Genomic DNA, 11,556 nt, shown 5'->3' on the forward strand with positions numbered 1-11,556 from the left:
CTAGCACGCTCTCTTGCCTCTCTCACATCTATCCTCCTATCACCCAGAGCTTTCTTCACACCATCCATCCACCCAAACCTTGGCCTTCCTCTTGTTCTTCTCCCATCAACTCTTGCATTCATCACCTTCTTTAGCAGACAGCCATTTTCCATTCTCTCAACATGGCCAAACCACCTCAACACATTCATATCCACTCTAGCCGCTAACTCATTTCTTACACCCGTTCTCACCCTCACCACTTCGTTCCTAACCCTATCTACTCGAGATACACCAGCCATACTCCTCAGACACTTCATCTCAAACACATTCAATTTCTGTCTCTCCATCACTTTCATTCCCCACAACTCCGATCCATACTTCACAGTTGGTACAATCACTTTCTCATATAGAACTCTCTTTACATTCATGCCCAACCCTCTATTTTTTACTACTCCCTTAACTGCCCCCAACACTTTGCAACCTTCATTCACTCTGACGTACATCTGCTTCCACTCCACCATTTGCTGCAACAACAGACCCCAAGTACTTAAACTGATCCACCTCCTCAAGTAACTCTCCATTCAACATGACATTCAACCTTGCACCACCTTCCCTTCTCGTACATCTCATAACCTTACTCTTACCCACATTAACTCTCAACTTCCTTCTCTCACATACCCTTCCAAATTCTGTCACTAGTCGGTCAAGCTTCTCTTCTGTGTCTGCTACCAGTACAGTATCATCCGCAAACAACAACTGATTTACCTCCCATTCATGATCATTCTCGCCTACCAGTTTTAATCCTCGTCCAAGCACTCGAGCATTCACCTCTCTCACCACTCCATCAGCATACAAGTTAAACAACCACGGCGACATCACACATCCCTGTTTCAGCCCCACTCTCACCGGAAACCAATCGCTCACTTCATTTCCTATTCTAACACATGCTTTACTACCTTTGTAGAAACTTTTCACTGCTTGCAACAACCTTCCACCAACTCCATATAACCTCATCACATTCCACATTGCTTCCCTATCAACTCTATCATATGCTTTCTCCAGATCCATAAACGCAACATACACCTCCTTACCTTTTGCTAAATATTTCTCGCATATCTGCCTAACTGTAAAAATCTGATTCATACAACCCCTACCTCTTCTAAAACCACCCTGTACTTTCAAGATTGCATTCTCTGTTTTATCCTTAATCCTATTAATCAGTACTCTACCATACACTTTTCCAACTACACTCAACAAACTAATACCTCTTGAATTACAACACTCATGCACATCTCCCTTACCCTTATATAGTGGTACAATACATGCACAGACCCAATCTACTGGTACCATTGACAACACAAAACACACATTAAACAATCTCACCAACCATTCAAGTACAGTCACACCCCCTTCCTTCAACATCTCAGCTTTCACACCATCCATACCAGATGCTTTTCCTACATACCAGATGCTTTTCCTACTCTCGTTTCATCTAGTGCTCTCCTCACTTCCTCTATTGTAATCTCTCTCTCATTCTCATCTCCCATCACTGGCACCTCAACACCTGGAACAGCAATTATATCTGCCTCCCTATCATCCTCAACATTCAGCAAACTTTCAAAATATTCCGCCCACCTTTACCTTGCCTCCTCTCCTTTTAACAACCTTCCATTTCCATCTTTCACTGTCTCTTCAATTCTTGCGCCGGCCTTCCTTACTCTCTTCACTTCTTTCCAAAACTTCTTCTTATTCTCTTCATATGACTGACCCATTCCCTGACCCCACCTCAGGTCAGCTGCCCTCTTTGCCTCATGTACCTTGCGATTTACTTCCACCTTTTGTTCTCTATATTTTTCATACTTCTCTATACTATTACTCTGCAGCCATTCTTCAAAAGCCCTCTTTTTCTCTTCCACTTTTACCTTCACTCCTTCATTCCACCATTCACTGCCCTTCCTCATGCTGCCTCCAACAACCTTCTTGCCACATACATCACTTGCAATCCCAACAAAATTTTCTTTTGCTAACTTCTACTCCTCCTCTAAATTACCAGTTTCTCTTACTCTCACCTCGTCATATGCCATTTTCAACCTTTCCTGATATTTACTTTTTACCCCCGGTTTTATTAGCTCTTCAACCCTCACTAGCTCCCTTTTACATCCACCTACTCTATTCCCCCACTCTTTTGCTACAACTAATTTTCCTTCCACCAAAAAATGATCAGACATACCGTTAGCCATACCCCTAAACACATGCACGTCTTTCAATCTTCCAAACATTCTTTTAGTTATCAACACATAATCCATTAATGCCTTCAAAGCACTTTGATAATGCTGATCATACATATTTCAGATACGCATTAATCATTTCTAGAAGAAAAGTAAGAATTACAATATATTAATGGATTTTCTTTAGTTTTGTTTGTGTTTACGACCTTATTAGGGGGGGGGGTCGAGAAGGAGGCAGAGAATTAGATTACGAGATAAGGTGAAGGATGATATGGAGAGAAGAGGCTTGGAGAAAGAGAATGCCTTTGATAGAAGGCATTGGAGAGGGCTCGTCGTTTAACCGACCCCAATGTAAGGATAATGGTGGGAAAGAAGAATAATCATCGTAAGTGGCGTTATATTGATAAGTTACCTTACCAAGTTAAAAGAAAAAGTTATAGCAGTATTCCTTCAATTTTTTAAGGAATATATAGGGCTATATTTCGTCGCTACTTTGCAGGCCGCTTAGAGACGCAGGAACCTGTGGTGACTTAATTAATAGTTGCAGTAGCTTAAAGGAACTGCTGTTGAGCCACATTCTGTGGATCCTAAGTTCAAGTTACGCTCACGGCGCAAAAGATTTAACCAGTAAACACAACCTGACTGTCCTTGCAAGTTAGAGAGTCGGGTTTTAGGGGGAATGGTGTCTGCCTTAAATTACAGTAGTCATTACTATAGTCCATTTCTTTTAGCGATGCATATTTGCACCAACTCGCAGCGGTGCCCTTTTAGCTCGGAAAAGTTTCCGGATCGCTGATTGGTTGGACAAGATAATTCTAACCAATCAGCGATCAGGAAACTTTTCCGAGCTAACAGGGCACCGCCGCGAGTCGGTGCAAATATGCATCGCTAAAAGAAATGGACTATAGGTATTTCCTGGTGCTTGCGTGGGTTGGTGAGAGAGGGCTTTAAATATGTATAATCTGACTTAAAAACATTGTGCAGCAGCAAATGAGATGCCATTTGGCTCTGTTGCTCACGAGGAACCTTTTAAACAACCATTCAATTTGAAGTATTCCAAGTGAAGCAAATTACTCAAGTATTGCTAAATAGGAAAACCATATAGTTTAAAGTTATAAGAAATATATAATTGAAGTTGTATTTGCTTTTTATTGAATTATAAATAATTTGATGTATTTTCCAAAATAAAGATTCTTAATGTTTGGGAGCTCCATAAGCTGGAGTTGGGTGACCGTAAGCTGGAGTTGGGTGACCGTAAGCTGGAGTTGGGTGACCGTAAGCTGGAGTTGGGTGACCGTAAGCTGGAGTTGGGTGACCGTAAGCTGGAGTTGGGTGACCGTAAGCTGGAGCTGGGTGACCATAGGAAGGCTCAGGATGGTAGGGAGCTGGTTCAGGGTATTTGGCCTCGCCCTCGTACCTGACTTCGGCCTGATATCCGTTGTAGTGATCGGCGGTGTAAGTGACGATCTGAGTGCGACCGTCGGGGAGGAGGACGCGGTATTCGCCAGTCACCAAGTTCCCGTCGGAGTTGGAGTTGTGGCCGAAGTCTAGGCCTTTGTAGTGATCGCTGACTTTGTAGTCGAAGTTGAAAGGCATTCCCTTCTGAGGAGAGGATAGATTGAGGATTTTAGATGTAATTGAAGAGCGATAGATATTGGGTATTTAATAGTTGAAAGGGCAAAGTGATGTGTTGAAGGTTTCTTATTACTACCAAATATGTAGAGAATTTATTTTTACAGTGATATTCTTTCTAGAGTTTAAACTGATGAGCTATTTGCCTGCTTTAAACTTTATTTAAAAGCATAAAGCTTTATATAACAAATATTACGTAAAACCCTCAGTATAGTTAAATATTTAGAAGATACAAGCAATGGCACTTGCTCCCCATAGTCCGTAAATGTGTAGGAAGGAAAAAAGACATATCAATATTCCAGCTAATTATATAAATCAACCACATGCATTTTAGACACTGTTTCTCCTAAGGAGAATTAGCAAGAAATCGTATTAATTGTTGAATCTTACCTCATGTTTCTCCGGAGCATGGTACGAAACGGGATGAGACGGGGCTGGGTATCCGTAACCTGGCGTGTCTGGACTAGCCAATGCCACGGTTGCCAAACAGCACAACAGGATTGCCTGGAATATTAAGGACCGAAGGATATACAGTAGGAACTACTTAAAAAAAAAAATAGTGTACTTGATCCATCAAACATGACGGCTAAATATTTAGATTAGGTAGATATGCTCAGGGTATGACTACTCTCCCACCTACCTGAGGGATGGGGGAGAGCGGAACGTGACCGAGTATGAATTATATATATATATATATATATATATATATATATATATATATATATATATATATATATATATATATATATATATATATATATATTTATATATATATATATATATATATATATATATATATATATATATATATATATATATATAGAATTGGACACTGCTCTTTTTATATAGGGAATATATATATATATATATATATATATATATATATATATATATACCGGACACTTGGTTTATATTATACGCTATACGGGAGATAACTGCATTTTATATCAATATATTACCCGATGAAAATACACAAAAAAGAGCTTATAGATCGAGAAAATCTCGTGTCTCACCAGAGAGTTCATGATGATGTTCGCTTCTGAATGTGAAGAATTTGTTACATTCCTCTGTATATATATCATTTACTCACGGTCAAGCGACGTCTCCAGCAAGGGGCCACACCCAGTAATGTAGGTCGGTATCCTCTCTTGTGGGATCTTTGGCCTCAAGAGAGACCTGCTAAACTTGAAAATGAGCCACCACAAAATACTTTCGCTGTTGATGTTTTTGAAGGGATTCTAACTCGGTTTTGTTTATGCTAAAATATGTCTTTGTGTTTGTTTTGAAAGTTTGATAATTAAAACATTGAAACAATTTAAAGGGTAAAATAAAGATTTATATCAAAATTATATTCTTGTACATGAATTTATTAATATTTTGCGTTCAGTTGGAAACGAGGTAGTCAGAAATGTAAAAACTAACATTGCATTGAGAAAATTAAAATTTACTTGAGTTCTAATTGTTATGCATTCTCCATCAGGAGGTTCAATACTACACTGTATTCCAGAAGTTTTATTCCAGCTGTGACCAAGTTGTGGAATGATCTTCCTAATCAGGTAGTTGAATCGGTGGAACTTCAAAAGTCCAAACTTCCAGGGAATGTTTTAATAGTTGAACAGAATGACACAAGTCTCATCATAGATGATATATGAAACTTCTATTTTGATTTTTTTTCTTAATGATTTTGTAGACGAATTTATTAGGGTTTTGGGTGGAGTTGCAAATGTAAAATCTAACATTACATTGGTATCAAGAAAATGGAAAATTTAAAGAGTTTAAATAGTATAAACAATGTTTGGTTTAGAATTTTTATGCCCCGTTTAAAAGGGGATATATATATATATATATATATATATATATATATATATATATATATATGTATGTATGTATATATATATATATCCACTGTGTGAGCATAAGCGTTCCAACTATAGGCTTGTTGCCTAGGCCAAAAAGCATCCATAAATTGTTTGGAATTTTTCATAATGGCAGTATTCAAATTAAAAATATATATTATATTCCATATCAAAAACTTTATAACAGTTCAGAAATTTGGTAGTACTGAGCCACAGAGACACTCGATATAAATGGAGTAATTGGTAGTGTAAATATGCAAATTATCTCTATTTGATACATGTAAATCAAGCAAAATCATAACATTTATTGAAATGAAAATTGATTTATTGATTTTTAGATAATCTTTAGTGTAAATATACTTGATCATATTAGATTCTAAAATATTTTTTTAATTAGTGACAACTTAAATATTTCCTTAAATCTTATGGGCGGGGGGGGGGGGGGGGGATTTCGTAATTGGTTTTGAAAAGAGCAGGAAATGCTAACACAAGGTCAAGCACATATGGTTAATAAGGTTCCTGGTTATGTATATAAGCCTATTTCTATACAAAGTTCTATTTTTTTTTGTCACAATCCTACCGGTTTCATGGATTCTTGCAATTACAGTTTGAGTGAGAAAATCATTAAATTGAAACTGGTCTGGAAGTCGATGGCATTACAAACTGTAATAATTGCCTGTATATATATATTTATATATTTATATATATATCATTAAAATACAGGGTGCCTGTTTTTTTAATGTATACGTTTGATATCGGCTACCCCCCAAAATTGGGAAAAAGTGCCTTGGTATGTAGATAGATGGATAAGAATACAATATGAAAGTTCAATCAATCTCAATATTTCAACCAATGCATTTTTACCTTCACACAATATATGTTTTCATGGGACTTTTTAAGATACATGTATATTTAGGTATATATAGACATATGTACTGTATGTATAGCATTCTCAAGTTATGATTTGATATATATATATATATATATATATTTATATATATATATGTGTATATATTTGTATATATATGTATGCGTATATATATATATATATATATATATATATATATATATATATATATGTATATATATGAAAAAGTCCCTTGAGGTTCTTGGGTATAAAAACTCAATTTTCAGTCATATCGAAAATAAGAAGTCTTTAACTGCTTATCCTGACTTAACCCAGAAAGTGTAGGAAGCAAAATAACGATATCCTAAGCTATAAAGGATTGGTGAAACAAATGGTAAAGATTAAGGTGTTTAGTTGTGTATCTGCCCTTATTGCTTAGCAACTCGTAAGACATACTGAAGTGTAAGACATACTGAAGTGTGCTCTCATGAAATGAGGTTTCCATAATATGATTTTTAAATTTCTAAGCGTGTGTTTCAAGAAATCCTTATTGATCAAGTGTTTCTTTTTCTCTATCGGTTGTGCACATAGAGCTAATGTTAAAATTTTCTTTAGAACATTGTTTTTCATAGATAAATTAATTTTGTAGATTTCTATGTTGAGAGGGTTGATACGGGTCTCGCTTCATATTTTGTCATTTATTTTGCTCATTTTCGTTTTTATTCGCACTAGATTGCTTTCTCTATTGGAACACATGTCCATGTATTATTCTACTTTTTACTTTCTGTAGTACACCATATAATAGTACTAGTAGTAGTAGTAGTAGTAGTAGTAGTAGTAGTAGTAGTAGTAGTAGTAGTAGTAATGATGGTGTTGGATGACATCTGGAAGGACTTGTCTGATCCAAAAGGACAAAAATTTATTCAATATAGCAAGCAATTACAGACCAATCACCAGCCGCCCGTTGAGATACTACCGCTAGAGAGTCATGTGGTCCTTTGACTGGCCAAACAGTACTACATTGGATTCTTCTCTCTGGTTACGGTTCTTTCCCTTTGCCTTCACATACACCGAATAGTCTGGCCTATTCTTTACAGATTCTCCTATGTCCTCATACACCTGACAACACTGAGATTACCAAACAATTCTTCTTTGTTCAAGGGGTTAACCACTGCACTGTAATTGTTCAGTGGCTACTTTCCTCTTGGTAAGCGTAGAGGAGACTCTTTAGCTATGGTAAGCAACTCTTCTAGAAGGACACTCCAAAATCAAACTATTGTTCTCTAGTCTTGGGTAGGGCCATAGCCTCTGTACCATGGTCTTCCACTGTCTTGGGTACCCTGCTCTATCTAATTTCTCTTCCTCTTGCTTTGTTAAAGTATATATAGTTTATATAGAAAATATTTATTTTAATGTTGTTACTCTTCTTTCCTTTCATCACTGGGCTACTTTCTCTGTTGGAGCCCCTAGGTTTATAGCATCCTGCTTTTCCATCTAGGGTTGTAGCTTAGCAAGTAATGATAATAATAATACCAATAATGTGGAAGCTGCTTGTAGGCATTATTAGCGGAAAACTGTATATCTACTTGGCGGAAACTTGCACCGTTCCCAATCAGCAGAAAAATGCAGAAGGAAATGCAGAAACACATAAGACTAGCTATTGAAGGAAAACCAACCTGCGTAGGGCATGGATAGACTACAAGGAAACCTTTGACATGATACCACACCCTCATGGGTGATAGAAGGCTTAACAATATATGGTGCGGAGGACAACACTAGCAGCTTCCTCATAAATACAATGCAGAACTGGAAAACAGCTTGCAGTGGTTAATATTAAAAGAAGAATCTTCCAGCGGGACTCGCTGTCCCAGCTACTTTTCGTAGTAGCTATGATTCGCATGATAAAATGGCTGGAAAAGACTGAATTGGGTACCATCTGAAGAAAGGGGGCAGCATAATAAACCACCTGCTGTTCATGGAAGACATTTAGCTCTTTTGGAAAGATTCTAAGGAAATAGACATACTAATCCAGATAGTAAGAATTGTGTCAGGAGACATCAAGATGGAGTTTGGAATGAATGCGCTCTTGTTAACATAGATAAAGGAAAAGTAACAAGGGCAAAAGGGATAAAGCTTCTAGATGGAAATACCATCAAGGATATGGATGAAGCAGGCTATAAATACATCAGGATAATAGAAGGAGAAGTAATAAAACACCAAGAGATGAAGGAAAAGATTAAAAGAAAATACATGCAAAGAATCAAATCTATAATGAAGAAAAAAGCTCAACTCTGGAAATATAGTAATGGCTATAAACCCCTGGGCAGTGCCAATATCCAGGGACAGTGCTGGAGTAGTGGAGTGAAAGAAGTCATAGCTATGCAACATGGGTATAAAAACTAGAAAGGTAATGAATATGTACTAAGAACTGCATCCAAGAACGAGTATTGACAGGTTCTATATACCACGCACTGAAGGAGGAAAAGAACGCCTTAGTATAGAAGATTGTGTCAACATCGAAACTAGTACACCTTTAAAGCGACATGGCTGAAGAGGGCATGGAAAGTAAACTTGATAAAGGAGGATGCAGACCCAGAATTGTGTAAGGAGAGAACAGGGAAAGAGAATATAAGAATGGAAAAGAAAACCAGTGCATGGACTTGAAGAATTGCCCAGTAAGGAAACATGACAGTGGCTACAGAGAGAACTTGAGAAGGAAACTGAAGGGATGATAGTAGCAGAACAAGATTAAACCTTCAGAATAGGATAAATTCAACGATCAGTAGACGGCACTAACACCTCGTCAAATTGCAGAAAATGTATGTCAAAGTAAGAAACCATCAATCACGTCGCCAGAGAATGTTCAGCAGCTGCTCAGAATCAACATAAAAAATGAAATGATATAGTGGCTAAAGCTCACTGTAGAAAATAAGAAATACAATGCAACAACAAATGGTACGAACATCAACCACAAACTGTGATGGAAAATGTTCAGGCTAAGCTAGTCTGGGACTACAGTATATGAACGGTCAGGGTGATATAAGCACATCAACCAGACGTCACTCGACAAGACAGCGAAAAAAAGTATCACTAGATGTCGCAATTCAAAGAATGGAAGATAAGGGAGAGAAGAAATAGAAAAGTATCAGGGCTTACGAATTGAATTGAGAAGGCTATGGAATATGCAAGTAGAAGTGGTATCAATTATCATAGAATTACTAGGGACCATACCTAAGTCATTCAAAAAGAATCTTGAAAAGGTAGGGGCTGAAATGATCATAGGACTTGTATAGAGGACTTGTGCTACTTGAAACAGCACATATAGGGAGAAATGTGATGGATTCCTAAGGAAGCTGGATGTATTCCCACACTAAAAACCATCAGTCTGTAGACGGTGATTAGCAAAAAATAATAACAATAAAAGTTAATAAAAATGGAAGGAAAGGATTAGTTTTGAAGAGAGTTTACATTTTGGTTCATAATTCAATTTATTTATTATTAAGTTATAAATAAACGTTCCTGTCTTAAATTTAATAAAGTTTAATGACCATAGGCAGGGGCTGGATGACCGTAGGATGGAGCTGGTGCTCCATAAACAGGTTCAGGATGACCGTAGGCTGGAGCTGGTGTTCCGTAAGCAGGGGCAGGATGTCCGTAGGCTGGAGCAGGCTTGTAATGCTCGGGTTCCGGGTACTTGGCCTCTCCCTCGTAAGTGACCTCAGCCTGGTATCCGTTGTAGTGATCGGCGGTGTAAGTGACGATCTGAGTGCGACCGTCGGGTAGGGCGACGTAGTATTTACCGGTCACCAAGTTCCCGTCGGAGTTGGAGTCGTGGCCGAAGTCCAGGCCCTTGTAATGATCTTTGACAGCATAGTCAAAGGCGAAGGGCATACCCTTCTGTTGGGAAATATCGATAATATTAAACTCGGCTATAATCATATTCAATATAGAAATAGTCAAGTCAATTACTAAACAATGATAATTGGCCGGAAAGGGAAATGGTGAATTACTGAAAGAAAACAGCAGCTTCCTTTACCTGGTGCTTCTCGTGGCCGTGGGTCAACTGGTGAGCGGGAGCAGAGTATCCGTAGCCATCATGGGGTGGGCTGTCAGGCCGGGCAACGGCGGCAGCCATTAGACAGCTCAGGAAAAGGACCTGTAATGTTAGGTGGAGTCATTAATCATCTCTCTCTCTCTCTCTCTCTCTCTCTCTCTCTCTCTCTCTCTCTCATATATTTATCAGAGAACTCTTTTCTTAGTCTTACAATTGCGTTCATGGTTGTATCTATGAATGTGACATAGGTAGACAGAGACACCCTTGCATTTATACCACCAATTCACGGTCACTCGACTCCTTTCGGTCTTTGGCCACACCCACTGAACCATGTCGGTTTTTTTAATGAGCAAAATTTGGTTTTCAAAGGAACACGAAATTTTCCAGTTTATTTCTTCAAATCGTTATTTATTAAACTTATTATCATGATTAATATTAGTGTAAAAATAAATTATAATGACTTTTCTATAATACAAAATTATGATAGTAGTTACTAATTTATGACGGATCTGAAACCAAAAAGTTTTATCATCATGGTGTCAGGTCAGGGATTATTTTAATTTTGTCCAGACAAGCTGTCTGAATTCAACAGCTATAACTTACAGATAATCTGAAAGAAAATCTGCCATGGTAGGCTCAACAGCTTGAAGCGATGGGAAGGTTATTTTTTTATTTCATTCCCAAAATCCAATGCAAGTCTTGATAGAAAATAACGTTTATACACACGCTTAACTTGAATATACCATTAATGAATGGGGATACCTTTACGTTATGAAAGGTTTGCGTATTACCATGATCACCAAAAGCTGTATTATTCAGGGTCACCCATACTAGGTTGGATTGCTCAGAGCGATCGGACCAAAATCTCCTATCATCACCAATCTCTGGACAGCATGGTGATGAAAACTGGACAAACCCCAGACTTGAATTGACATGTCTGAGACCTTTGTACTGCAGTGA

General features: G+C 37.8%; 2 protein-coding genes across 3 annotated transcripts; both read right to left on the reverse strand.

Moving 5' to 3' along the window:
* Positions 1-3,364: 3,364 nt before the first annotated feature.
* LOC137657669 (cuticle protein 7-like) lies at positions 3,365-4,871 on the reverse strand. Of its 2 annotated transcripts, none has more exons than XM_068392070.1 (3): positions 4,853-4,871; positions 4,230-4,343; positions 3,365-3,806 (listed from the first exon to the last, which is right to left on the reverse strand). In XM_068392070.1, exons 1-3 carry the CDS (start codon positions 4,862-4,864, stop codon positions 3,402-3,404), a joined length of 531 nt encoding a protein of 176 aa, XP_068248171.1. In that variant the 5' UTR covers positions 4,865-4,871; the 3' UTR covers positions 3,365-3,401. The 2 variants fall into 2 exon arrangements, with proteins under 2 accessions (XP_068248171.1, XP_068248170.1); XM_068392069.1 differs by having other exon boundaries at positions 3,365-3,809.
* Positions 4,872-10,067: 5,196 nt separating this feature from the next.
* LOC137657676 (cuticle protein 7-like) lies at positions 10,068-10,692 on the reverse strand. Its single transcript, XM_068392077.1, has 2 exons — positions 10,579-10,692; positions 10,068-10,439 (listed from the first exon to the last, which is right to left on the reverse strand). The coding sequence occupies exons 1-2, from the start codon at positions 10,675-10,677 to the stop codon at positions 10,083-10,085; spliced, it is 456 nt and encodes a 151-aa protein (XP_068248178.1). The 5' UTR covers positions 10,678-10,692; the 3' UTR covers positions 10,068-10,082.
* Positions 10,693-11,556: the final 864 nt, after the last annotated feature.

The sequence above is a fragment of the Palaemon carinicauda genome, chromosome 18, assembly GCF_036898095.1.
Source record: "Palaemon carinicauda isolate YSFRI2023 chromosome 18, ASM3689809v2, whole genome shotgun sequence".
Taxonomy (NCBI): domain Eukaryota; kingdom Metazoa; phylum Arthropoda; class Malacostraca; order Decapoda; family Palaemonidae; genus Palaemon; species Palaemon carinicauda.

Excerpts from the sequence above, each read along its gene's own strand:
- LOC137657669 (XM_068392069.1), bottom strand. Across the intron at positions 3,810-4,229 it reads ATGCTCCGGAGAAACATGAG|AAGGGAATGCCTTTCAACTT; the intron begins GTAAGATTCAAC and ends TCCTCTCCTCAG.
- LOC137657676 (XM_068392077.1), bottom strand. The coding sequence starts at position 10,677 with ATGGCTGCCGCCGTTGCCCGGCCTGACAGCCCACCCCATGATGGCTAC. Across the intron at positions 10,440-10,578 it reads ACGGCCACGAGAAGCACCAG|AAGGGTATGCCCTTCGCCTT; the intron begins GTAAAGGAAGCT and ends ATTTCCCAACAG.